General features: G+C 44.2%; 1 protein-coding gene across 1 annotated transcript in view; it reads right to left on the bottom strand.

Annotated features, from left to right (window-relative positions):
* CCDC18 (coiled-coil domain containing 18) overlaps positions 1 to 27923 on the bottom strand; it is a 77958-nt gene that overhangs the window by 9409 nt on the left and 40626 nt on the right. The window contains exons 20-27 of the mRNA XM_065409080.1: positions 24876 to 25039; positions 19898 to 20111; positions 17914 to 18013; positions 15991 to 16107; positions 15387 to 15534; positions 14180 to 14379; positions 12354 to 12491; positions 2412 to 2612 (exon numbers count right to left, since the gene is read on the bottom strand). Coding sequence (XP_065265152.1) covers positions 2412 to 2612; positions 12354 to 12491; positions 14180 to 14379; positions 15387 to 15534; positions 15991 to 16107; positions 17914 to 18013; positions 19898 to 20111; positions 24876 to 25039 — 1282 coding nt within the window. The remainder of the gene's footprint in view (positions 1 to 2411; positions 2613 to 12353; positions 12492 to 14179; positions 14380 to 15386; positions 15535 to 15990; positions 16108 to 17913; positions 18014 to 19897; positions 20112 to 24875; positions 25040 to 27923) is intronic.

Raw genomic sequence — 27923 nt, 5'->3', positions numbered from 1 at the left:
TGCTGTGGTGATCTGAGCGGGCTCCATGCTTGCTGTGGTATGGCGTCTGCAGGAGAGCAGAGTGGCAGTGGAAGCGGTCGTTCGATGACGACAGTTCGCAGTCCTACTGCACCGTCTGCTACCAGCAGCACCCAGGACACAACAGCGGTGGCTGAGCTGGGCGGGCTGCACGCTTGCTGTGGTATGGCGTCTGCGCAGAAAAAAGGCGCAAAATGATTGTCTGCCGTTGCTCTCACAGAGGGAGGGGTGAGTGATGACATGGCTTACAGGGTTGGCTTACAGGGAATTAAAAACCAACAAAGGGGGCAGGTTTGCATCAAGGAGAAACACACACAGAACTGTCACACCGAAGCCTGGCCAGTCATGAAATTGGTTTTCAAAGCCTCTGTGATGCGCAGTGCACCTTGCTTGCTCTTCTAATCGCAAACAGCCTAGTCAGCAAACAGCGCCAGCGAGCTTTTAAATGTCCAAAGGCACATTCTACCACCATTCTGCACTTGCTCAGCCTATAGTTGAACTGTTCCTTACTACTGACAGGCTTCATGAGCCATGGGAGCAAGGGGTAGGCTGGGGTAGGTGCGACTGTGCGGTGCTGCCGGCTGAGAGAGCAGCCTGAAGCAGAAGCCTCCAGCTCGTATGATATTCCAGGCAGGACTGAATCTCCATGAGACGAAACTTGAAGAGAATGACCTAAAGTCACTCCCATTTATGTCCAGGCGCCCCTGACCAACTTCACTGAGGTCTGCCAGGAGCGCCCATGTCTGCCCAGGCACCCAGGGGTCGACGACAACGGCTAGCAGTCGTACTGCACCGTCTGCTGCCGTGAAGGCAAGGAGCTGCTGCTGTGTAGCAATGCAGTACCGCATCTGCCAGCAGCACCCAGGAGACATATGGTAACGGTGAGCTGAGCGGGCTCCATGCTTGCCATGGTATGTCATCTGCACGGGTAACCCAGGAAAAAAGGCAAGAAACGATTGTTCGCCATTGCTTTCACGGAGGGAGGGGGGCCTGACAACATGTACCCAAAGCCACCCGCGACAATGTTTTTGCCCCATCAGGCATTGGGAGCTCAACCCAGAATTCCAATGGGCAGCAGAGACTGCGGGAACTGTGGGATAGCTACCCACAATGCAACGCTCCGAAAGTCAACGTTAGCCTCTGTACTGTGGATGCACTCCGCCGACTTAATGTGCTTAGTGGGGACACACACAATTGACTGTATAAAATCGATTTCTAAAAAATCGACCTAATTTCGTAGTGTAGACACACCCTGTATGGCATAGCTGAATGATCTTTTTATAGCTAATTAAAAGAAATGGGGGTTTGTGATTGGGCATCTAGCCCAGACTGGCCCATAAGGGGTTAACAGAGCCCTTGGGAGGCTGCACAGGAGTCAGCCAATCAGAGAGGGGCTGCGAGGAGCAGCCAGTCAGGGCCAGGCTGGCCCATATAAGGAGGACTGCAGAAAAGAGCAGCTTCAGTAGCTCCCTGTAGCTCAAGGAGGGAGGACTGGCTGCCTTGCAGGAGGAAGAAAGCGAATATCTTGGACAGAGCAGTGCTGGGCGGGGTCAGGGGAGCGAGAGTGAGTTCCCAGCTGACTGCTGGCATGCTGAGGCCCTGAGACAACGGCGGATAAGGTGCTAAGACTGTGGGGAAGTGACCCAGAGAAATAGACAGAGATTGGAGGGGATGCAGCACATGGCTGTCATCTACAGGGTCCCTGAGCCGGGACCTGGAGTAGTGGGCGGGCCCAGGTCCCCCCTTGTCCCCACTCAGGAAGTAGCTTCACAACGGACTGCCGTTTCCCCAGAAGGGGGCAGAAGTTAGTGCGGCACAGCCAGAGGGCTGTGTCATGAAGAAGATGCCGCGGACCTGGGAGTCATCTGGGTCCCCGCAGCAGAAGTGATGGGGGCAAGATGCCACCAGAAGAGGGCACAGAGCTAATTCCCAAGACAGCCAACAAGAGGTGCCGCAATGGTGAGTCGCACCCTGTCACAGGGTTACATGGACTATTATTATTACAGTATATATTCACAATACTGTATTTCCTTAAGGATTTTTACATTTGTAAAACACAAAATTGGTCTTTTATAAAGACATTTTTGCATAAAACAAAATGGCTGAGTTATAAGATATGTAGATGTATATTAATTCATTGTGGACTGAACTGCTCTGACAATCCTCTCATACAGCATTGTGTAATCCACCTGCTGCTCTCAAATCCAGTTCTTCTACATGGCAGAGTAAAACTCTAGACCTATACGATAACTCTTTTAGGTACTTCTCATTCCTTGTAAAAACAAACATGAGGCAAAAGAGGGTAATTAATTTGTTGGCATAAGGAAGCCTTTGTTTTTACCCCCAGACGCCTTAAAATGTCTCACATACAACACATTGCTGTGTTAACCCACCTTCACAAGCAGTGCTTCATTTGCAGCTTGAACCATTTCATTTCTAGCCTGAAGTTGTTGCTGAAGATTATTGACAGTGTCCTGAGCCTCTTCTAACTCCTGCTTCAGCTGCTGCAATTGTCCACTTAGATGATGAGAGCCAGATTTCTGGCTGTCTGTGGACATCTGCCACCTTTCCTGATTTGTCTGATGTGCAAGCTTCTAGAAGTTTTAAGAAATAAAGTGAAAACATTATACAGATTTTGTTTTATGCCAACTTTAATACTATTCTCTCTCATTTCACATAATATATGTATAGACTGGAAGGGGTCCAAGTAACAATTTCAAAACTCATCACCATTAACACATCAGGGTGTTTGACATACCTTCAGGATTTGACTAAGAAAAAATGGTTACTAACCTTCATTAACTGTTGTTCTTTAAAATGTGTTGCACATGTTCATTCCACTCTAGGTAGGTGCATGCCCCGAGCAGTTGCCAGAAATTTTTTCCCCCTCAGTGGTACTGGTCAGGGCAGCTTGAGCGCCTTCTGCTGCTGCGTGCTGTTAGTGCCAGTATAAAAGTGCCCAGCTGACCCCATGCCCCCTCAGTTCCTTCTTTCTGGAAAACTCCAATGTAGAGGGCAGGTCATGGAATGTGCATGTGCAACACATCTTGAAAAACAACAGTTATGGAAGGTTAGTAACTTTTTTTTTTCCCCTTCGAGTGACTGCACATGCATTTCACACTAGGTGTCTCCCAAGCAGTTGAATAGGTGGAGGAATCAGAGTTCACACACACACACACACACACACACACACACACACACACACACACACACACCCCCAAACAGCTTGGCCAAATTTGGCATCATCTCTGGAATGCTGAGTGATGGTGTACTGGGAGGAGAATGTGTGCAAACCAATAACCAGGTTACTGCTTTACAAATGTCCTGAATAGGGATCTGAACTATGAATGCTGCGGAGGATGCTTGCGACCTTGTGGAATGAGCAGTCGGGACAGCTGTTGGCGAAACATCTGCCTGATCGTAACAAGAGCAAATACATTAAATAATCCAGGATAAAATTCTCTGTGAAGAGATTGGGATGCCTTTCATCCTGTCAGCCACAGCTATGAACAGTTGGGTAGACTTTCCGAATGGTGTAGTTCTTTTTATGTAGAATGCTAAGGCTTGTCTAATGTCAAGCTTCGGGTAGAATCAGGTAGACAGACTGCCGGATTGCTATGAAATTGCAAAAACACTTTTGGGGGGCAACTGAGGTGAGGACATAAATACATCTTATTTTTAAAGAAGACTGTGTACAGAAGCTCCGATGTGAGGGCATAGAGTTCTGAGACCCTTCTGGCTGAAGTGCTGGCCACTAAGAAAACCACTTTCCAGGAGAGATATAATAAGGAGCATGTTGCCAAAGGTTCAAATGGCGGTCTCATAAGCTTTCATGAGACCAAGTTCAGGTCCTAGTGAAGAATGGGCTCTCTTACTTGAGAGTATAACCTTTCTAGGCCTTTGAGGAATCGGACAGACATGTCATTTGAAAAACAAAAACGGACCTGTTATCCACCTGCAGGTGGAAAGCGGATATTGCTGCAAGGTGAACCTTGATAAAGGAGATTGCTAAGCCTTGCTGTTTCAGGTGCAGTAGATACTCAAGTATTTCTTGTATGGACGAACGCGTGGGTAAGACACTATGTTGGGACGCCCAAACAGAGAATCGTTTCCACTTCAAGAGGTTAAGTAGCTCTGTTGGAGGGCTTTCTACTACCTAGTAGGACCTGACAAACTTGCTCTGAGCAATCCCACTCTCTGGGATTTAGCCATGAAGCTTTCAAGCCATTAGATGAAGAAAGTTCAGGTTCGGGTGGAGCAGCTGACCATGGTCCTGGGAAATCAGGTCCAGGTGAAACAGAAGCACAATTGGAGTTGCCACTGAGAGATCTAGAAGAGTGGAGAACCAGTGTTGGCATGCCCATGCTGGGGCTATTTGAATAACCTGGTCTTGCTTAATCTTTAGCAGAGCTCTGTGCACCAGCGGAAAAGGGGGGGGAACGCATAATAAAGATGTTCCATCTATGATAGTAGAAAGGAATCCATGATAGAACCTGGACTGTGTTCCTATAAGGAGCACAATTGGGGACAACTCCTGTTGTACCTGTTCGCAAATAGACCTGTCTTAGTCCCCCACTGCTGGAAAATGTCTCTTGCCATATCTGGGCACAGAGACCACATCTAGTGACTGGAAAAGACCCACTGAGGTGATCTGCCAACTCATTTTGCATTCCCGGAAGGTAAGAGGCTTCGAGGTTGATTGAGTGGGCTATGCAAAAGTCCCATAGCTGCATTGCTTCATGACAGAAGAGGAAAGAGCGAGCTCCTCCTGACCAGTTGAGGTAAAACATGGCTGCAGTGTTGTCTGTGAGAACAGCCAAGTTTCTGCCCAAGTTTCTGGGAGGGAGATCCTGGTTTGAGTGGAGTCAAACACTGCCCCAATGAACTCTATCCTCTGCACCGGAGTGAAGGTAGATTTTTCTGCATTTATCAGAAGCCATACGGCCTTGAATGTTCATAGAATCATAGAAGATTAGAGTTGGGAGAGACCTCAGGAAGTCATCTAGTTCAACCCCCTACTCAAAGCAGGACCAACCCCAACTAAATCATCCCAGCCAGGGCTTTGTCAAGCCGGGCCTTAAAAACCTCTCAGGATGGAGATTCCACCACCTCCCTAGGTAACCCATTCCAGTGCTTCATCACCCTCCTAGTGAAATAGTGTTTCCTAATAGCCAATTTAGGCCTCCCCCACTGCAATTTGGGACCATTGCTCCTTGTTCTGTCATCTGCCACCACTGAGAACAGACTAGCTCCATCCTCTTTGGAACCCCCCTTCAGGTTGTTGAAGGCTACCATCAACTCCCCCCTCACTCTTCTTTTCTGCTGACTAAATAAGCCCAGTTCCCTCAGCCTCTCCTCATAAGTCATGTGCCCCTGCCCCCTAATCATTTTCATTGCCCTCAGCTGGACTCTCTTCAATTTGTCCACATCCTTTCTGTAGTGGGGGGCCCAAAACTGGACGCAATACTCCAGATGTGGCCTCACCAGTGCCGAATAGAGCGGAATAATCATTTCCCTCAATCTGCTGACAATACTCCTAATGCAGCCCAATATGCTGTTAGCCTTTTTGGCAACAAGGCTGTTGATTCCTATCCAACACACTGTTGATTCCTATCCAACTCCTTGTCCATTGTAATCCCCAGGTCCTTTTCTGCAGAACTGCTGCTTAGTCAGTCAGTCCCCAGCCTGTAGCAGTGCATGGGATTCTTCCACCCTAAGTGCAGGACTCTGCATTTATCCTCGTTGCACCTCATCAGATTTCTTTTGGCCCAATCCTCCAATTTGTCTAGGTCACTCTGGACCCTATCCCTCCCCTCCAGTGTATCTAACTCTCCCCCCAGCTTAGTGTCATCTGCGAACTTGCTGAGGGTGCAATCCATCCCATCATCCAGATCATTAATGAAGATAATGAACAAAATTGGCCCTAGGACCGACCCCTGGGGCACTCTACTTGATACTGGCTGCCAACTAGACCGAGCCATTGATCACTACCCGTTGAGCCAGACGATCTAGCCAGCTTCCTATCCACCTTATAGTCCATTCATCCAATCCATACTTTTTTTTAAACTTGCTGACAAGAATACTGTGGGAAACCGTAGCAAAAGCTTTGCTAAAGTCAAGGTATATCACGTCCACCACCTTCCCCATATCCACAGAGCTAGTTATCTCATCATAGAAGGCAATCAGGTTGGTCAGACATGACTTGCCCTTGGTGAATCCATGTTGACTGTTCCTGATCACTTTTCTCTCCTCCAAGTGCTACAAACTGAATTCCTTGAGGACCTGCTGCATGATTTTTCTAGGGACTGAGGTTGACTAAATGAGTTGAATGTTGGACATTACCTGAGCCCTGGACTGGCCCTTAAACTAGTCAATAATTTAGATAAGGGTAGACCTGCACCCCTAACTTCCTGAGGAAAGCTGACACTACCACCATGCATTTTGTGAACACCTGCTGAGCCGCAGACAGACCGAATGGGAGAACTGTGAATTGGTAGTGTGAGTGGTTCACTACGAATCTGAGGAACATTGTGTCCTTGGTATATCAATATATGAAAATAGGCATCTCCTAAGGGCAGCGTACCAATTCCTGGGGTTCAGGGAGGGGATAATGGATACCAGGGTGACCATGCAGAACTTTATTTTCTTGAGATAGTTGTTGAGCTGCCGCAGGTCTAAAATGGGTTTGAGACCGCCCTTGGCTTTTGGGATTAGGAAATAACAGGAATAGAACCCCTTCACTCTTAAATTCCACACCTCAGCCACCCAAAGGAGAGATTGAACCTCCCAAACCAGAAGCTCTTCGTGAGAGGGGTCCCTGAAGAGACAGGGAGGGAAGGAAGGGTAGAAATAAACTGGAGGGTGCATCACAGTCCCACAGTGCTCAACACCCAATGGTCCGTGACGATACGGGACCAAGCACTGAGAAAGTGGAAAAGGCGATTTGCAAATAAAGGCGAAACAGGGTCTGCCATCACAGGAACTGGTATGGCGTCCTCGAGCATCCCATCAAAATGCCTGCTTAGAACCCCCTGGATGACTGGGTGGGGCAGGCATTGACATTGAGGTAGAAGGGGGTGGTGGCCTATGCCTAAAATCTCTGCTTCTCTCTCTCTCTCTGCAGATCATGACAGACAGCCAAGGCTGTCATACCAGATGGCTGTTGAGGTCTGTAGGGCTTCCTTGAAGGAGCAGGTGTGTATAATCCAAGGGATTTAAGGGTCGCCCTGGAGTCTTTCAGACCATGCCGTTTCGCATCAGTGTATTCTGAAAAGAGTGAAGCTCCTTCGAAAGGTCCTGTTGGAGTCCTGAGGACTGTAGCCATGAACTCCTGCATGTGACCACTGCCAAAGCCATGGACCTGGCTGCTGAGTCAGCCGCATCCAAAGCAGCTTACAACAATGTCCTCACCACTGATTTTTTCCCCTTGTCCACCAGTGAGAACTCTTGCATAGTCTCTTGTGGGAGCAAGTTCTTGAACTTTTGCAAGGAGTCCTACATATTAAAATCATACCTGCCCAGCAGCGCCTACTGGTTTGCAGTTCTGAGTTGTAACCCCCCAGGAGAATAAACTTTCCTACTGAACAAGTTTAATTTCTTTGAGTCTTTTGATTTTTGGGGTTGCACCCTGTTGACCCTGCCTTTCTCTCTCATTGGCAGCAGCTACCATCAGGGATCCTGGGCGGGGGATGGGTGTACAAGAATTCATAACCCTGGGCAGGAACAAAGTATTTTTGTTCAGTCCTTTTTGACGTGGGGGAAAGGGACATGGGGGTCTGCCACCAGGTCTTAACAGGTTTCATAATGGCCTCATTGAGAGGCAGAGCTACTTTTGAGGGGCCCGCAGTGGTTAAAATGTCAACCAGGCTATGGGAGGACTTTCTCTACCTCCACCTGTATACCCAGACTTAAGGCCACCCTCTTCAATAACTCTTGGTGAGCCTTATCGTCATCCAGGGGAGGCAACACACCTTCTCCTGAGACTGCTTCATCAGGGGAGGAGGCCAGCACCAGCTGTGGAAGCTCTTCTTCTCTTTCTTCCTCAGCAGGATCTGGTTGAGCTGGTTCATGCAGTTTGGCTCCGGGGTCAGTACCGGAGTCCAGACCAGGCGCTGTCCAAGAGGATGAGAACGCCCTTCTTTCCGAGGTCACCCAACAGGTGCCCCTGGAATAAGCCCTGGAAACTGGGGAAAACCCCAGGGTTCCAAAAGGACCACTGGACTGGCGTAGGTCCCCAGTGACCTCCTGACCATGCACTCGATGGTACTCCTGTGTCTGGATGCATGGAAGGATGGAAATGCCTGGAGGAGTAGCTAGAGAGAGGCTTCTTGGAGGAGTAAGACCCAACCTCCGATTCAGTCTCTCTCTCCAGTGACCATGGTGGTGCCATTCCTACCAGTGCCAGAGACCGGTGCCATGGTTTCCCTTTTGACAGTACTGAAGGGCATGGTACCAAACGATAACAGGATCCAGCGGGTTCCCTCCTGTCCATTAGGCACCAACAACACTGAATCTTGTATTGCCGGTAATACCAGTACCAACAGCAAAAGAAATTCTCTGGCAGCAGCACACGCCATGTGGTTGGTACCAAGGTAGTATCAGTACTGTGCTGTGCTGCAGATGTTAACAGCTCTTCCAGTACTGGACTTGACAGTGCCTGCATAGGTGCCAGAGTCAATGGTGCTAACTTCTGCGGTACCAAGACAGAAGAGTATTTGGTTTAGATTGCATTCTACTCTAATCCCCATGCCTGGCCATCTTCAGTGCCGGGACTCCAATATGGTAGGAAGCGCACTCCTTACCAACGGCAAGCCACTTGGTGCCAAGTCTGACCGCCCTGGCTCAGATGGAGGTCTCAGGGCTGCCTCCATGAGCAAAAATTTTAGCCTGGCCTCATGGTCCTTCTTCGTGGAAGGCTTAAAGTTCTTCCAGATCTGGCAACAGTTCCCAAAGTGAGCTTTTCCCAGGCACTTCAGGCAGCTTGAGAGCAGGGGCATATGCCTAGTTGCAGGAGGTGCAGAGCGTAAAGCCCAGTCATCAAAGCATGCCTCGGCATAGGGGAATGGACAACACAAAGTTACAGAACTTCATTAAAATTAGCTAAAACTGACTAAAACTAACTAACTAGATACAGAAAGAAGAAGAAAAGACAACTGAGAAAGCTTGCAAAAACAAGGATAGCAGTTCCAGCAACCGTCACGGGCGGTAAGAAGAAACTGAGGGGGCGCGGGGTCAGCTGGGTGCTTTATACCGGTGCTATCAGCGTGCAGCAGCAGCAGAGGGCACTCAAGCAGCCACAATGGGTACCACTGAGGGGAAAAATTTTTAGCAACTGTGCTCAGGGTGCACATGTGCAATCAGAAGGAAAAAAAAGAAGAAACTAGGGATATGAAGGTTTCATTTGCCCCCAGAAATAATGCAATCTACTTTTGGAATTTAAGCTAAGTCTGCCATCTGTATTTTGGAACCCCTTTCACATTTTCAGAAAAAATAAATAAGCCATTCTGAGTTTTCTTGAAGTTTTTTTTTTTCAACCCTTTAACTTTAACTGCAGTCCCATATTTCCTCATTTCTGCATGGAACTATTTTTCTAACAATTGTAGCTAGACCTTCAAAAACCTCCACAGAGAAAGAAGCAATAATAATTAAAAAGGAAAAATTGTTACCTGATGATTTTACCCGTCCTCAGAAAATGTATTCCGGGTGGGGTGGATTAGGGGGGAAAAAAGAAGTCAACTTCCCACTCTGCATCCAGATCTCTTCCCCAGCCCAGTCTATGTGGGATGTAGTGAGCAATTAGGAAAAAGTAGTATGGCGAGAAGGATAAGACAGACACAAAAATCCCTTTCCTCAAACATAGTAAAACAACAGATTATTTAGGAATCCCCACTTGGGCAGCTTCTTGCCAAAGGGTGGCTCTGTGGAATATCAAATCAGTTTGCAGTATCTGACAGCCATATTAATGGAGGTATTAATTGATTTCTTTTATGGTGGTTGATATTCTTTCAGACCAAGCAGCAGCCATAGAAAGTTTTGAATGGGCTCAGATCCTCTCTGAAATAGCTTTCCCTATTGCTGAGAATGTTTCTGTGATGCCATATTTTATTCATATTGCAACAGTGGAATTAATTTTTTTTTTTTTTTTTAAATCGAGAAATTTGTGATGAAAGGACACAGAGGATGATTTCCTGAATTGGTTTTTTCACTTCAAGTATATCTTCATTGCTTTCCTCACATCAATTTTGTGCCACGTTTTCTCTTTCTGGGGTTGGGGTTTGGGCAAAAGTGATGGCAGTGTGATTTCCTGTGTGGTATGAAAGACTGTATTGCCTCCAGCTAAGAATGATTTGTGAGTATGAAACACAATCTTGTCCTTATGGAATATGTAGCAGGGTTTATATCTTAGTAAGACAGATTTCTGAGACTTGCCTTGTTTATGTGATTCCTATTAGGAAGCAGTTTTTATTAGGTAAGAATGATAAAGAGACTGATGTCTCTAGCTAAAAGGGGTGAGGTGCAAGGGTTTATAGTCTGGAGGGTGAATTCCAGAAGCATAGATCTGACTGATGTTTTGGATAGGTTCACAAAACTGGACCCCCAGAGAGTCCCTTTGGGGGGAGGGATAGCTCAGTGGTTTGAGCATTGGCCTGCTAAACCCAGGGTTGTGAGTTCAATCCTTGAGGGGGCCACTTAGGGATCTGGAGCAAAATCAGTACTTGGTCCTGCTAGTGAAGGCAGGGGGCTGGACTCGATGACCTTTCAAGGTCCCTTCCAGTTCTAGGAGATGGGATATCTCCATTAATTTATTTTAATTTAGATGGTCCACTAGTGATTTGAATAAGCCTGTATTTATAACACTGTCAAATCTCAAGATCTGAGACATCACGGTGAAGCAATTACGACTCAAGTCCAGACTATTGAAGAAGAAAATCTAAATGAACTGAAATGCCTGGTTTCTTTGAGTTAATTTCTGTTTCTTAACAACTACCAAGAGCACTTTGTCCAGACTTGTGTAGATAGACCAGGTGGATGGGCTGTAGGAGAGGACGACAGTATTTAATCACCTTGGAAGAGTATTCATCTGGGTTAGATTTTTAATACACAGGCTGTCAGGGTCAATTAAGTTGGGTTTGGATGTCAGAGCAGACCCTGTGATAGGAGATCCTGCTGGCAGGGAAGATGTACTGGGTAGGCCCTGTAAAGAGAAAACAGCCTTCCCTGACAATTAGGAGTGATGAGTATTATCTTTGGTTTTTGTACCATGCTTCCCAGAAGAGAGAATAGGAGGAAAGGGAGAGAGAACCTAGTTGGTCTCTTGGACATTTTCTTAGTGGTTTTTTTTTTTTTTTTCCTGTGCTTTGGATTCTTTACTTTTCTTTGGACTTTTGGAGGGATCTTCCTTTCTGGAAACAGTATCCCCTTTTTCTGGTTAAGGCTTTTCAATTGTAAGGTCTAGTCTAAGTGAGGGTCTTTAAATCTTCCCCTTTATCAAAAATATATTTTGAGAGATATTGCAAGCAAATGTCTTCATAAGGATTCACTTCTTATTCCCAAAAGGTGTAGAAGTCTGATAGTATGTTGGATTCTTTCACCAATGACTCAATTACTCATTAAAGTATGTGAGAAGGGATCCCTTCAGATTTCCCTTTTAGACCAGGGCTAGGCCTTAGGGTTTGAGGGGATATCCTGAATACCCGTGAAGACTTCCTTGGGAACTTAGATGGACCTGCCTGTTGAGTACTGTAAAGGACTTACTTGGTTTTGGAGGCATCTCCAGGGGAGTCTCAGCTCAGTGCCAAGGAACAGAGGCCAAAACCTGCCTTCCAGACTCAGAACCTCTTCCCCTGGCTAAGCAAGGATCACCAGATTGGGAGTAGTTGTGGCAAAGTTCCCCATCTGCAGCTCCAGAGAATGCTTATTCTCTAATGGAATACCATTTTAGCTTAGGTTTTTCTTTTGCTTACTCCAATATGAGGGGGGAGAAAGTGGCTACTCAGGAGTTCCATAAGTGGTACCATTCAGAAAATGCCCCAAGATGGATAGAAAAAGTTGGAAATAATGTGTGCATTGGTGGTTGGATGATTATTCACTACTGTTCTAAAATAAGCGGTTGAGCACAAGTACGGTGGGAGTGCCAAATTGCTGCTCTGTCTGCACTGCTGGATGCAGAAGACTGGGAGAAAGGACATGGCCAAGCCACAGAGGCCTGGGACAAATTTCAACTGCCTTTGATATTTGCATGGAGAGGGTGTAGTTAGTCTGGACTGAGTGGAGGAAAACACCCATGTAGCACAATACAGTAAAAATGCTAGGGTCAGTTCAGTTTTATCTTTTACCTCCTGCTCATAAGCATCCTTTAATGAGTCTATTTCTGATGAAAGCTTTTTTATCTCTGCTTGCATTTTTGCTTGTAACTGAGCTTCACGTGCTTGGGCAGCACCCAGTTCTTCTGCCAAACAGTTTGCATGAGCTTCCTGTAAGACAGTATATAATAAATAATGTTAATGGCACTTTGCACTTATATGGCACCTTATATCCAAACATATGAATTAAGACTGAATGTTATTTTCCCATTTTATGCAGTGAAAAGTTTAAACATTTACCTTATTTGTCCACACTGAGTCAGTAGCAGAGCAAGAAACAGAACCAGGAGCCAGAAAGACACAACCAATTTCTTTTTAGCTACCGGTAGTTTCTAAAGCAAATCCAAGCCAATTGAATAGTACCAGAATATATTTATATTCATTTGACTAGGATTTATTTGTAATAAAAGTGGTCACATTATGTGTCACCATGGCCAGTACTCCCAAACGATTATTAAATCATTAGAAACTAGGTTTTATTTATTATTCAAATCAGTTTCTTTACAAATTAACTTTTTTTTAAAAATTCTTGTGTTACTGTTCATCCAAAGCGGTGGTAATAGATTCAGCTAAAACAGTGTGGCAGTGCAAGTAGTTATTGCTAGAGACTAATGACTAGCAGAGGAGTAAATTAAATGTCACGTTTGTTGCAAATATTTCATCATGACCTGTAAGGTTCACTCTCTCTTGGTAGTTCTATAGCCACCATCACTGTAGTATCTGAGCATCTCTCAAACACTGATATATTTATCTTCACAACATCCTTATGAGGTAGGTAAACATTATTACTCATTTTACAAATGGGGAAGAGAGATGAAGTTCACAGGCAAGATTCAGGAACAGAATCCAGATCTCCTGAATCTCAGCACATCTCAAGCACAAGAGCTCCTTTGCCTCTTTAATTGCTGTGTCTTGCTTTGCAGTAAAGTTACAAAAAACCTCTATTGTATACCCAATGCTCAGTTATAGCTTTTAGAATAATCCCTTCCTGAATTGTCCTCAGTGTGGGGCAGAGGCTAAAAGTTATAACTCAGCCTCATGCACATACAGTAGGTTTTTTTTATAGTTTTATTGCAAAGCAAGACACAGTGATTAAGGAGCAGAAGGATGCTAATGTGCTTAAGTGAAGCACAATCCCTTTGGAGCATGGTGGGAGTGAGGTAGGGGAATATACATGGTGCATGACTACCTCTTAGGAGGATACAGCATGCACACCCCTCCTCCCCACCCACCTTGAGGTGGCTAATACCCTTGGGGCACTAAGAGGGACCAATATCGTGTTCAAGAGAGTTCAGGAACTGTATCTGAGTTTGATTTCTGTGCAAGGAGAATTAAAAAAAAAAAAAAGAGGAAGATGGGTCAAAGGCTCTACTGCAAGAGTCGGCCTCAATCTACTTCCTAGTAGCTAGTTTCCATATGTAAATATTTCAATTACTTCCTTTTTGTTCTATGTACCAAAGAGACCTAGATTTTAGATTTTACAAAAAAAAATCTCCAGTCATCGGTATTTTTAAATTAGGGAATTTGGGGTTCACAGACACCCATATTTGAAATCTTATTGAAAGTATGTTTTTTGGAATTGAAACACAACTAAACAATCTGTCTTTTTTCTTAATTTTATAATAAAAATTATCACAATACTTCCTTGTCAATCCAAAACTAAATATGTGCATCTGTGCTGACAACTTTATACACCAAATAAACAGTATAGTCCACTCTCAAAAATCAACATTTGTCAATGGTAATTCCACTGCCACTTAAAACCAAAGCTATTTTGAGTACGTTATATGTTTGGTCACCTTTTCTCGAGACAGATGGTTCATTTCTTCCAGTTCTTGCGAGAGTCTGTCAGTTTCTCTTTGAGCTTGAACCAACAGCCGGCGAGTCTCCAAAAGCTCCAAATGAATGTGCTGCATCTGTTCTCGTTCTAGCCTCAACTGCTGACCTAAATCTAATGCTTCCTTGTACTGGTCTGCAATGCACTTCTCCTGATCTTTCACTGTCTGTAACAGGTAAATAATTTAAATTCTTAAAGAAAACAGATATTGAATGATTTGTATTCCTCCTCCTCCTCTTTTTTTTTTTTTTTTGGATTAAAAAAAAAAAAATCAATGCAGCAACCCTTTTTGACTCTATTGATTCTTGGAGATTACAAAAGAAGATAGACCACAGTTCTGATCTGCTATGGCAAGTCTTATCTATTCCAGTACTGACTCTCCGATAATGGCCAGTACCAGATCTTCAGAGGAAGGTACAAGAAAACCTACAGTGAACATTTATGAAGTAACTTGCCCATAATAGAAGCTTCTTTCTCACTCACATCAGTTAGTGCTTGGTTTATATCCCTTGTAAAATAAATTAGATAGGATACAATATTTGTGTTCTCATTATCCATATAAATGTCTATTTTTTTCTGAATCCCATATAGCTCTTGGTCTCATTGATATCTTGTGGCAATGAGTTCCACAAGCTAATTATGTAGAATGTAAAAAGTAATATTTTTTATTTTTACGTTTTGCCTTTTCAATTGCATTTCAATGAAACCCATTTCCCTAGCTAAGTCTGAAGGTTACTAGAGCCTAAAACAAGCAGCAAGATTGGCTTAAAACTCCCACATAATGCAAAGTTAGAGTGTGCGCTTTGGAATCCTGGTTTAATTTATGGGATTCATGACTCTGCAGACAAATACCAGGAGAAAAGTATAGCACCCGATTTTTGAAGGGAGACAAGGAAGATCTATACACAACTGTTTATAAACAACTGGTTACACCAATACCATCACAATCCAATAATGAAAATATAATAAACTTCAGCCAAGAACTCCAGCAAGTAATTTCAGTATGAAAAAAACATACTTTCTTGAAAGCATTACATTAAATGAGAAGACAACTTTCTTCTGCTGTTTATTGCTTAGTAAACCAAACAATCCATTAGACTGGAGATAAAGAATGTTCAGTTAGTAAACCAATAATTAATTGGAAAAACACATTTATCCAAGAAAACAACTTACTTTTTCAATATCTGTTATTCTATGTTGTTTTCTTTCAATTTCCTTTTTTAGTTGATTTATTTCTTGATCTCTCTGGAGCAATTCAAACTCTTTTTCACGAAGCTCATCTTTAGAATGCTGTAGCTTGCAATCTAAGCTCTCAATCTAAATACAAAATACATTTAAAGTCAGAAGAACAGCTTTTTTTTTTTTTTTTTTTTCCCCTTAAGGGACACCATGATATCCTGACAAATTCAAAAGTTAGAAGTAGTTTAGATACTACATCTGCCATTGAGTTCCCTTACCAATTGATAATTTTACCAACACATTTTCCTATTTTAAAGAATGATTTAAGGTGCACATTTTAGGAAGTAACAAGGCTGGCTTTTCTTACTATAGAGCTTTTTTTTTTTTTTAGGTTTTAATTGGTGAACTCTAAATAATTTCTCTGGTAAAAAAAACAACACCCAAAAAACTAAGAAACCCCCAAACTATTAACATCACTTTGGTCTTATCCTAGGCCAGCTCTTGCTTGCATCCATTCCCCAATCTCATGCACACATTAGGTTATTCATTTTACCATGCTAGCCGGATTTTATTTTAAATCATTAATAAAAATACCTGTTTATTGCGTTCTTTAATTTCTAACTCAGTTTTCTCCAAACTACCTTCTAATCTAATTATTTTTTGTTCCATTTCTCCCCTGTGTTCACGAATAGTCATATCCAACTGGGTAACCTAAATATAAGAAAGAAATAAAAAAACAACACTGTTTTGAAGTAGTATTTAGAATTTTAGAAACATTATTTTATGCAATATAAAAGAATTCAACACACCTAATGACACTAATCCCTTTTGGCCCTGAGAATGTGGTCCCAAGTATAAACAGTAAAACTGACCTAAGAATGGATTAGAGGTCTGGCATTTAGAAATCTATTCTTAGAGGCCAAGTACATAGAGAAAAGGAAAAAACAATTCTAATTCCATAATTTCACACATCTTGCCCATACCTCAACACAGAGAACACAAGACAGAATGGTTACTCGGCTTTACACTGAGTTATTTGAGTAGACTGTCAGTATAGATCCTCATTCTTGGAATGTGCCTGCATAAAGCACTAAAGCAAAAAATGCTTTGATTACTAGGAGCCATATGGACTTCATCTCAAGCTACAGAGCTTTTCAGGTAATATTATGCATGGCCTTCATGCACCCTCAGTTCCTTCAACTTCTTCAGATTCCAGCTGAAACTCTGCAGTAACCCTTCTTTTTCTCCTTTGAGTACTGTCAGTAAAAATCCCCACTTTTGGAAGAATGACAGGCAATAACAACTCTCTAAAGAGAAGGCTTTGAGAAGACTATTTAAACAATGACGGTAGGACTGCCCTCCAAAACTGGGTATCAGATCTTGAAGGCAGATCAAGACTAAAGTTGTGAAAAGATATGGATTGACCTGCAATCAGCAGCTCTACATATTTCTACAATAGGAACATTACAAAAGCATGTTCAGAGACTGCCTTAGATCTAGTCCAGGGGGTTCCCAAACTTGGTTCGCAGCTTGTTCAGCGTATGCCCCTGACGGGCCACAACGAGACACTTTGTTTACCTGAGCGTCCGCAGGTACGACCGCTCACAGCTGGCGTGGTTCGCTGTTTCTGGCCAATGGGAGCTGCGGGAAGTGGTGGCCAGGCCTGTGCCGCTTCCCACAGCTCCCATTGGCCAGAAACGGCGAACCACGCCCACTGGGAGCTGCGAGTGGCCGTACCTGTGGATGCTCAGGTAAACAAAGTGTCTCGCAGCCCACCAGGGGCTTACCCTGAACAAGCCGCGAACCAAGTTTGGGAACCCCTGATCTAGTCAAATGTGCTCAGATACTATTGAGGACAGGGATACCGGTTAACTGATAGCATTTTTCAATGCAGATCTTAATCCAGTTTATCAAATTCTGACAGGAAGTCTTGGGTATTTACAGAAGGGTTTTGTTCTATTAAAGTAGTAGTTATGGGCCCTCTTCGCACCCAAAGTGTGTCATCTGACCATCCCCTGGTAATGGGTGTAGCTTGAGGAAAGTGACCCCTTTAGGAATGAATATGGGAGGAGTATACAATACCACCTTATCCTCATATAAAGTTGGGTGACGAAAGTCAAGCCATTTAAGCTTGAAGCTCACAGACCATTTTAGCTGATCTAACTGCCATGATAAACAGTCTTTGGGGCAGGTGACAGAGAGAAAATTCCTCCAGAGGTTCTAATAGAAAGTCCATCAGCTTGGTCAGCACTAGGTTGAAGCCTCACAAAGGCAAACAGAAAAAATTTAGACATATCCTTTACAAATGCCTCAATGGTAGGCAAACAGATATAGAATCCCTTGAACTGGAACACAATATGCAGCTAGGATAACTGAACTATATTGAAAAAGTCCTCATTTCTTGAAATGTAGCAAGCGGTCTTAGTGATCATTTGAGCATTAGTAAATGCTGGACTTGTTATACTTTAAACAAACACTCAATAGGATATTCTGGTAATATGCTTAGAAAGATCTAACTTGAGCTGCTCTTTGTTTCAGTTCCCAGTTCCTTTCTTTCAATGCCTGGTCCATGTCAAGAAGTTCTTGCTTTTTGTCCTCAATTTCATCCTTACAATGCCTGCAATTTCCATATAACAAACAAACAAACAAACAATGTAGATGTTCTCTTTCCTTTATAAAGCTAGATCTAGATTAAAAAAAAATCAAGTTTTCATAAATCTGATAAACGTTATATTCTAAAACTCCAATGTTTTTTCTTTTAAAATGTTTGTTAATTTACTTTTGATCATACTTAGCGTTCTCAATCCCAACTTCCTGGTTGAACAGTTTCTGCTTCGGTGCTGCTCTGATAACATAGGGCACTCCCTGCTTCTGACTGTACATCTTGGAGGGGAGAAATCTGAAAGTGGGTGCGACACATGGATACTTGAAAAAGAAGAGAGTGATCCCACCACTGCCTTATCTGGAGCTTCCTTATCTCTTGAGGCCCCTGCTTCTCCCTGTTGCCTGCCCTAATGGTAGCTTCTTCAGGCTTTACTTACCAGCCTCCTTATCCCCAAACTGGTGTCAGGTGCTGTTGCATGCTCCACTCCTGCTTTCATATGGTTTGTCTGGGTCAGTGGAGAGGAGATAAGAAAAAGGATGGAGCATGCAGCAGCAAATAGTCCAATGGGGGGAGTGGAAGAGCAGTTTACATGGAAAACAATTAAGTAAAGCCTTTACAAGCCACAACTGTGACAGATAAACAGATGGAAAGAGTAGGTACCTCAGGAAATGAAAGGCTCCTTCCCCTAGCGGCAGACAGAGAGTAGTGCTGCTGTAAGTGTTACCTTCTATATCAGCAAAGCAACTCCCAGGCAGACGCTTTCTCAACCAGGAATTTGAAATTACAGCTGTCAATTTAAAAATTTTAAAATACATTTTATAGTGTACTCGTGGTGTGACACACTTCTTAGCTATAGAAGCATTTAGAGTGCTTGACTGAGCAAACTGAATTAAGTTTTCTTTGAATATACACCATGCCAGCCAAAATTCTGCAACTTGGTTATCTAAAGTTAGGTAACTAATTCTACATTTAAGAACCTAAAACATAAGTGGCCTGATTTTCAGAGTGCTGGACACTTACTTCAGTGGATGCTTTGGCTACTTAGCAACTCTGAAAATATGGCCACTTATGTTGTAGGTGCTTAAATGTGGATTTAGGTGTGTAACTTTAAGCACACACATTTAAAAATGTTGGCCTCTGTTCTTTATTACAAGCTTAATTATTTTAAAATATAGGTAAACTTTGAACTGAGTAAAAAAATCTGAATGCATTTCATGACCATCTTCAGAATGGAGATTTCACAGTAACTTTTCTATTAAAATTATTTCACTCATTATCAGAACTACATTGCAATAAAAAGTGTATATTAGAAAGTTTCATTAATTTGCTATAGTAAAGGTTAAACAGTTGTACTGTACAAGACAGTCATTCTTTTTACTGTCATTTAACAGCTTTGGACTTAGGCAACATATTAACAGGGTTTTTTTATTACAGACGCCCCCCGGGTTACGCAAACCTGACTTATGTAAAGGCGCACTTACGGAAAAAGTTCCGTAAGCTAGAAATAGGAGGTTTAGGGGTTTTTTTGCGTAATTGTTGGTTATACGTTTCCGACTTACGCAAAATTCGAGTTATACAAGGCGTTCTGGAACGGAACGCTTGCATAAGTCGGGGAGCGTCTATACTATTATTTTTAAGGCATTCCCCAAAAAATACTTTAATGTTAGTATTTTCGCTTTTAGAAACTAAACAAAATAAACTGAAGAGCTACTTTAAGTTATCCAAGGACCATGAATTAATTATCTATATAGATAGATATCTATCTCCACCAGATTATAGGGGGCTGCTAAAAGGTGGAAAGCACCATCAAAACCAAGAAACATGCTTCACTGTTCCTAAAACAAACAAAAAATCACTGGGATTAAGTCTTCAAGACCTGAATAGGAGTTAGCTCACCTAAGTTCAGCTGTTAGATCCTTGATAGCAGCATACTTCTCCTCCAGAGAAAACTGTGCGTTCTGTAGCACATCTCGCAGTTCCTGTAATTGTCTCAAAGTGATTTTTAATTCTCCATGGGCATTTTGTAGTTCAGCCTCTAGCTCTTCTATTCTGTGTAAAGCATCCTTTTGCCCAGTCTCACTCTGAAGCAGTTTATCTTCCAGATCACTCACTGTTATGTGAATAGAAATTGAAAAGAAAGGGTACTCACCGGTAACTGGTCCTTTAAGTGTCGCCTCTACATATTATTACTTGCAGTATGCACCCACCCCCAATGTCACTAGCTTTGAGGACATTCTAGAAAAGCAGAGTCCCATTCAAGACTGCATGACCAATCCCTCTGTGACATTATGAAGGTCAACCTCCCCAACCTCCTCACTTCTTTTTGCTAAACTTGGTCTTTAAGAGAGTTGAATTCTGAGGAAGAAGTGAAAGTAGGTGAATAGTGGGAAAATGAAGAGGCAACACTCAAAGAAAGAATGGTTTTTCTACTGACAGAGATGTTGTAGTAAGTGTGGATCCCACTGTCAGTGCGCATGTCTTGTGTGCAAACACAGAATATTTTAAATAGTAACGTTCTGGGGCTTTGGGGGCCACCTGTGCCTGGTGGCTCCTTGTGCTCCTGTAAAAAAGCATAAAAGGTTTCTTGATATCAAAGAGGGAAAAAACTTCAAGCCCTCCTTGAGGAACGGGTGCATTTTCTGCTCTGAGCTGCGTTTACACATGGTGCAGGTACAGTAACTCCTCACTTAACGTCCTCCTGCTTAACACTGTTTCAAAGTTACGTCGCTGCTCAATTAGGGAACATGCTCATTTAAAGTTGTGCAATGCTCCCTTATAACGTCGTTTGGCTGCCTGCTCTGTCCACTGCTTGTAAGATTCTGTGGAAGAGCAGTGACTTTACAAGGGAGCATTGCACAAGTTCCTCTTCTCCGCCTCCTCCTCCTCCCTCCCAGTGATTCGGCACTTAGGACTTCCTGGGAGGGAGGGGAAGAGCGGGGAAGTGCTGCGTTTCCACACCTCCCCCACCCTCCCAGAAAGTCCTAAGCGCCGCCAAACAAGCGCTGGGAGGAAGGGGGATGAGTGGGGAAGCACCGCGTCTCCGCTCCTCCTCCCTCCCAGAAAGTTCTAAGCGCTGCTAAACAGCTGTTTGGTGGTGCTTAGGACTTTCGGGGGGCGGGAAGGAGTGGGGATGCGGCATGCTCCAGAGAGGAGGTGGTGTGGGGGTGGGAAGAGGTGGGCCTGGAGTGGAGTGGGGACAGGAAAAGGAAGGCCTGGAGCATTCCCGGCAAAGTCGGCGCCTGTTCTTCTCCGGGGAAGCTGCCACTGCTGCTGCAAAGGTGCTTCCTAGCGTCCTTGCATGCAGCGGGCTGTGCCTGTGTGGGGTAAGCCAGGGGCACTTCCCAACCACAGTACAGTACTGTACAGTATATAATGCCTTTTGTCTGGCCAACATTTTTTTCCTTGGAACCTAACCCCCCACATTTACATTAAATATTATGGGAAAACTGGATTTGTTTAACATCGTTTCACTTAAAGTTGCATTTTTCAGGAACATAACTACAAGTGAGGAGTTACTGTATGTCTTTTGGCATCCAAAGTGGATGGCATAAGGTTTCTCTGTCCTGGGGTCGGTGCTGGCACTGAGGTCATTGGTGCTGATGAGGTTGTCAGAGAGAACGCCAACACCAGTGCCAATGATGCTGGCACTTTTTAGGCCTCTTCTCCCTGGTAGAACCAGAGATATGGTGCCTTGTTACCCAGTTACCAGGACAGTTATTAAAGATAGTCTCCTTGACTCCAGCTTGGAGGATCTCTTTTCTCTGGGATCAGATGCTACCTTCAAAGGAATGCTCCAAAAATATCTATTAGGGATATGTCCTTCCCTGAGGGAGAAAAGAGATCTGTTGTGCCCATCAATTAAGGGCTTAAGAGCATCACACAAAGGACAGGTTATAAACCCTGTGGGTTTAGAGTCTGCCATTACTAACTAAGTGCTTTGCTCAACTGTTCAAGGAAATATGGGAGGGTGTCTCCTCCATCTTTCTTTTCTTTTTGGGGGGGCAGAGGGACAGACTATCCAATTAAAATAACAAGAAAATAATTTTTAATAATAGGGTGAAGAGGATTTCTTCACAAAAAGATTGCATTTGAAACAGAAGAGCAGACTCAATGTGCCATCTTGATGCCACAGGCAGTAAGAGGGAACAGAGGGTATGTCTACACTAGTAGGTTGACTTACCTTTCATTAGGTCGACTTACATCTACCGCAGTAATTACTACAGTGGTGCACGTCCACACTACTCTCCTTGGGTGTGTGGTGCACGTCCTCACCAGAAGCGCTTCCACCATCCAAAGAGGGGGAGTGTGCAGAGCTGGGAGCCTGGTCTCTCAGCTCCGCTGGCAGCTCCCTTCCGGGAGCCCAGCTGCCCCACAGGCTCCCAGAAGACTGCCCCCACCCCACTCCCCATTCCCTGCCGAGAGCAGGGGGGAAGCTGCCCGAGGCTTCTCGCCCCTGGGGAGTGGGAGGTGGGCAGCCGTGTCAATTTCATGACTCCAGAAGCCATGAAGCTGACAAGGCTGCCCAGCTCCCGGGCAGGGATCCAACTGCCAGGGCTTCTCACCCCAGAGGGGGGTCCAGCTGCCCAACTCTCCAGGGGAATGGGGGGCAGCTTGGCTTTCTTGTCAATTTCATGGCTCCTGCCATGAAATTGACAAGATCACCAATAGCTGATGTAAGGAACACAGCATCTACACAGATTCTGTGTTGCCCTAACTACACCAACACAAGCCCTATGCCTCTTGTGGAGGTGGAGTTATTATGTTGGCGCAGTAGGGCACTTACATCAGTGGGAGCAAGGCTGTAGTGTATATACTGACATACTTAGATCGACATAAGCGGCCCTATGTCAACCTAACTGTGTAGCGTAGACCAGACCTGAGGGAGGGTCACAGCTGCACTGCCCTTTATGCCCTGGCATGAGAAGGAATAGGATGCATGGATGGCCGTGATGGACATTCTCTTCAAAAGGTTCTGAGCTTGTGTACATAGGCTCATACGCCCCTACAGTGGGACCCACATGGACACTCAAAAGAACCACCAGTTATTGTTAAGAAATCTACCTTTCTTTGAGTTGGCCTCTGCATATTCCTAAATGTGAGAGTTTAGTAAACAGTATAACCCCTAAGAAGGCAGGCTCAGAAGTTCTAATTAAGCAGGAGCTCCAGAATTACTCTCCCAAAGCATGTATCTGATCTAAATACCAAGCTGTTGAGTATGCAGTATTGCATAAATGTGCCAACAAAATTTCCTGCAGATTTCTATGATGACAATATTACAGAAGCAGGCTATTAATACCATCTTAACAGAGTGAATCCTATGTCCTCTAGCCCAACACATCTTGGTACATAATCTAATCCATTTTGACAGATACTAAGTGGAAATGGCATTCCCCTCACACTGATCCTCAATGGTTACAAACAGTTTCGATGCCTTCCTAAATGTCTCAGTTAACCCTAACAATGTTGTATAGAAATCTAAAGATGAGACTTTGCATTGGTAGTGATTTTCTCCCACATAAAAAAAACAAAAACAAAACAAAAACAAAAATACCCCACATATACTTTATGAATTCCATTCTGTTTTGTGAATGCCATTTACGAGTGTAACCTTCACTGTGGACTAAAGCATCCATTTTGTAGCTGAGATTTGATACCTAGTGGACAGATGATGGCTGGGAAGCTGTGACAGAGCAGTCAAGTGCCATTGACATTGAACAGCTCTTCCCTAAAGGAACAATGGGTTTTCTACCAGCAGGGCCATTGATTTAGAATATTTATCTCTTTACGCAAAAGCTGATGGGGGTGGGAGCTGGAGTCTCCCCATCCCAAGCTTGCAGCACATGGGGACTCAGGGGACACAGTCAGTTTTAAGAAGTGGTCATTCTCTAAGGAAATTCAGAAGCAAGATAGTCAGGCCAAGAAGGCCAGAAGGGCTGCCTGGCCTAAGTACTCAGACCACACCCAGGATTTACAAGGGTGATAAAATCAACTGAGATGGATTGCATTTAAGTGTTTGTTGTTTTCCACCTATCTATAGCCCTCTTGTCCTTTTTTAAGAGCAAAGTGTTTGTTGATAAAAATTCTATTGTTTAGTCTGTGTGCCTTGCTTTACTACTATGTTGTCCCTGAAGGGTGTAACTAGGAAACCAGAGGTCCCACAGGCAGTTGAACTCTGGGGGAGAATATGTCTAAGCAAATGGGGGCTCAGGTGGGCTGCAGCACTGGTTACAGGGTCTAGCCAGAGTGTGGGGTACCACTGCCCAAGAAGTGTGTCAGTCATGGGTAGGCACCTGGGACTGCCTGCGACCCAGAGCTACAAGCAGTGATCAGTCATTACTCAGATGAAGGGGGCATAGAAGCACGTGGGATTCAGCAGTTGGACACAATCATAAGAAACTGGTGTCCATCCGGAGAATGAGATTGGACCAAGATTGTGACGAGAGACCTGAGCCAGTCTTACAGGGATACGGTAGGAATTTGAACTTTCTGATGTAATTGTTCAATATCTTCATGTCCATGATGGAATTTCTTTATTGTAATGAGAAAGAATTTGAAGCTGATATTAGGCCATGATAGCCTGATAATTGGTGAGACTGATTCTCAATGTAACCGAGGCTCCATGGGGGAAGGGCACACCCCACAAGTGGGAATATGTAGAGGCCATCTAAAATGAAGAAGCCCAAGTAACATTTTACTACCCAGATCTTTTCAAATTGCAAGATTATGAAAAGTCAAAATAGTCATACGTTGAGTCCCTTGCAACTAACTACAAAACAAGTGGGGTGGGGGGAGAGGGGACAATCCATTTTAATACATAAAGCATAAGCAAATAAGCCTTAAAGATGAAATTTTTTACACATAGTAAATCATTTACCTTGTTGTGTTTTTTTATTTAGTTCTGACTGAGTGTGCTCCAAAGTCATTTCTAAGTGACTTAGCTGCACTGTTTTAGTTTCACCATCTCGTCTTAAATGCATTAGTTCTTTCTCCATACCAATTAGCTCATCCTTGCACTGATCCATCTCCAGCTTAATCTGCCTGAACAAAACACAAAAGGAAACAGAATTAACAAATCACAATTGGAATAATAAAGACAACATTTCCCTCACCTCTTTGTGCCCCTTCAGGTCCTTGCCCTACCCCAGAGACTCCTGCAGGAGCCTTCTTGCTCCCTGCAGTTCTCACTCACTAGGCCATATGCCTAGGAGTCACCTAATAGCTGGGTTCTTTCCCCCGCTCTTCCTACAGGAACCAATCTACAACCTGCAGTTCACCAGCTCAACTGAGCTCTGGCTGCCTTTATAAGGAGCAGGTGCTCTTCAGACTATCACCTGACTCGTTATCCCAAAGCCTCAGTTGGAAGGTAGCTGATAACCCAGAGGTGAAGCTGAGCCCATCTTCCCTAGAAAGGGCCAGTTACCGTGAACAGATTGCTATTTTCATACCTGGTTCAATGCTTTGTGTATGCAATGAACACAAGCAGAGAAATTTATACAAAGGCTGAGGCATATCAACTCTCTATGAGCTGGATACCATTTCAACAGTACTATGTTAAACAAATCAATTTAACATACTGTATTATTTTAATTGCATTTCAGGTAATAGTTCAGTATAGTTTCCTCGAAAGAAAATTAACAAGTTCATTTTATTTCATCCTTATACACCTCTACCTCGATAGAACGCTGTCCTCAGGAGCCAAAAAAATCTTACCGCGTTATAGGTGAAACCGCGTTATATTGAACTTGCTTTGATCCACCGGAGTGCGCAGCCCCACGCCCCGGAGCACTGCTTTACCGCGTTATATCCGAATTCGTGTTATATCGAGGTAGCGGTGTACTTGTATTTGTAAATTGAGCACATTGGTATGGAATCAATGAAAAACAGTAAGGGGGGAACCTACTGATGCCTTTTCACAGACGTTATTCAGAAAAAAGCCACATTTTAAAAGGGACACTGTTGATATTAATTTTTGTAAAAATATTTTTTTTGATAGGGCTCTTTTAAAGCTGTACAAACTGAAAGAAATAGATTTTAAAAATCCTTAAATTATTTATAAGGCTTTTCTGCTTCTCTGATGTTGACAAGAGTATTTTTGGCATGGAGAGTGGTCAATCCCAAGAGCAAAACCATCAACATTATTATTTTTTAAACTAACTCAAGCCCCAATTTCATGAAAGCACTTAGGGTATGTCTACACTACAGGATTAATTCGAATTTATATAATTCGAATTTAGGAAACCGATTTTATAAATTCGAATGTATTCGGCCACACTAGGCACCATTAATTCGGTGGTTTGCGTCCAAGCTACCATAGTAGCATCGATTTCCAGAGCGTTGCATTGTGGGTAGCTTTTACATAGCTATCCCATAGTTCCCGCAGTCTCCACCCCCCTTGGAATTCTGGGTTGAGACCCCAGTGCACGATGGGGCAAAAAACATTGTCGCAGGTAGTTCTGGGTACAGCCTCCCCCTCCCTCCCTCCCTGAAAGCAACGGCAGACAACCATTTCGCGCCTTTTTTCCTGAGTGAACTCTGCAGACTCCATTCTGCATCAAGCATGGATCCCGTTGTGCTCCAGAACGCAGTCTTGAACATTATAAACACCTCGCGCTTTCTCGTGGAGTTTATGCTTACACAGGACCAGAAAAAAGAGGCGAGGAGGAGGAGGCGGCGATTGCAGCGCAGCGACCAGCGTGATGAGGACATGGACACGGACACAGAATTCTCTGAGACCGCGGGCCCCGGTGCTTTGGAGATTATGATGTTAATGGGCCAGGTTATAGGCTTGGAACGCCGATTCTGGGCCCGGGAAACAAGCACAGACTGGTGGGACCGCATAGTGTTGCAGGTGTGGGACGATTCCCAGTGGCTGAGAAACTTTCGCATGCGTAAGGGCACTTTCATGGAACTTTGTGACTTGCTTTCCCCTGCCCTGAAGCGCCAGAATACCAAGATGAGAGCAGCCCTCACAGTTGAGAAGCGAGTGGCGATAGCCCTGTGGAAGCTTGCAACGCCAGACAGCTACCGGTCAGTCGGGAATCAATTTGGAGTGGGCAAATCTACTGTGGGGGCTGCTGTGATGCAAGTAGCCAAAGCAATCACGGAGGTGCTGCTACGAAAGGTAGTGACTCTGGGAAATGTGCAGGTCATAGTGGATGGCTTTGCTGCAATGGGATTCCCTAACTGTGGTGGGGCAATAGATGGAACCCATATTCCTATCTTGGCACCGGAGCACCAGGGTACCCAGTACATAAACCGCAAGGGGTACTTCTCAATGGTGCTGCAAGCACTTGTGGATCACAAGGGACGTTTCACCAACATCCATGTGGGCTGGCCGGGAAGGGTTCATGACGCTCGCGTCTTCAGGAACACCAATCTGTTTAAACGGCTGCAGCAAGGGACTTACTTTCCGGACCAGAAAATAACCGTGGGGGATGTTGAAATGCCAATTGTTATTCTTGGGGACCCAGCCTACCCCTTAATGCCATGGCTCATGAAGCCATACACAGGCAGCCTGGACAGGAGTCAGGAGTTGTTCAACTACAGGCTGAGCAAGTGCAGAATGGTGGTAGAATGTGCATTTGGCCGTTTAAAAGGTCGCTGGCGATCCTTATTGACTCGCTCAGACCTCAGCCAAACCAATATCCCCATTGTTATTACTGCTTGCTGTGTGCTTCACAATCTCTGTGAGAGCAAGGGGGAGACCTTTATGGCAGGGTGGGAGGCTGAGGCAAATCGCCTGGCTGCTGATTACTCGCAGCCAGACACCAGGGCGATTAGAAGAGCACACGATGAAGCGCTGCGCATTAGGGAAGCTTTGAAAACCAGTTTCATGACTGGCCAGGCTACAGTGTGAAATTTATGTTTGTTTATCCTTCCTGAAAACCCGCCCCCTTTATTGACTCATTCTCTGTAAGGAACC

Source organism: Emys orbicularis, chromosome 8 (genome assembly GCF_028017835.1).
Source record: "Emys orbicularis isolate rEmyOrb1 chromosome 8, rEmyOrb1.hap1, whole genome shotgun sequence".
NCBI lineage: Eukaryota > Metazoa > Chordata > Testudines > Emydidae > Emys > Emys orbicularis.
Note: the sequence above shows the minus strand (reverse complement) of the source record. Positions and strands in the feature narration are given on the sequence as shown.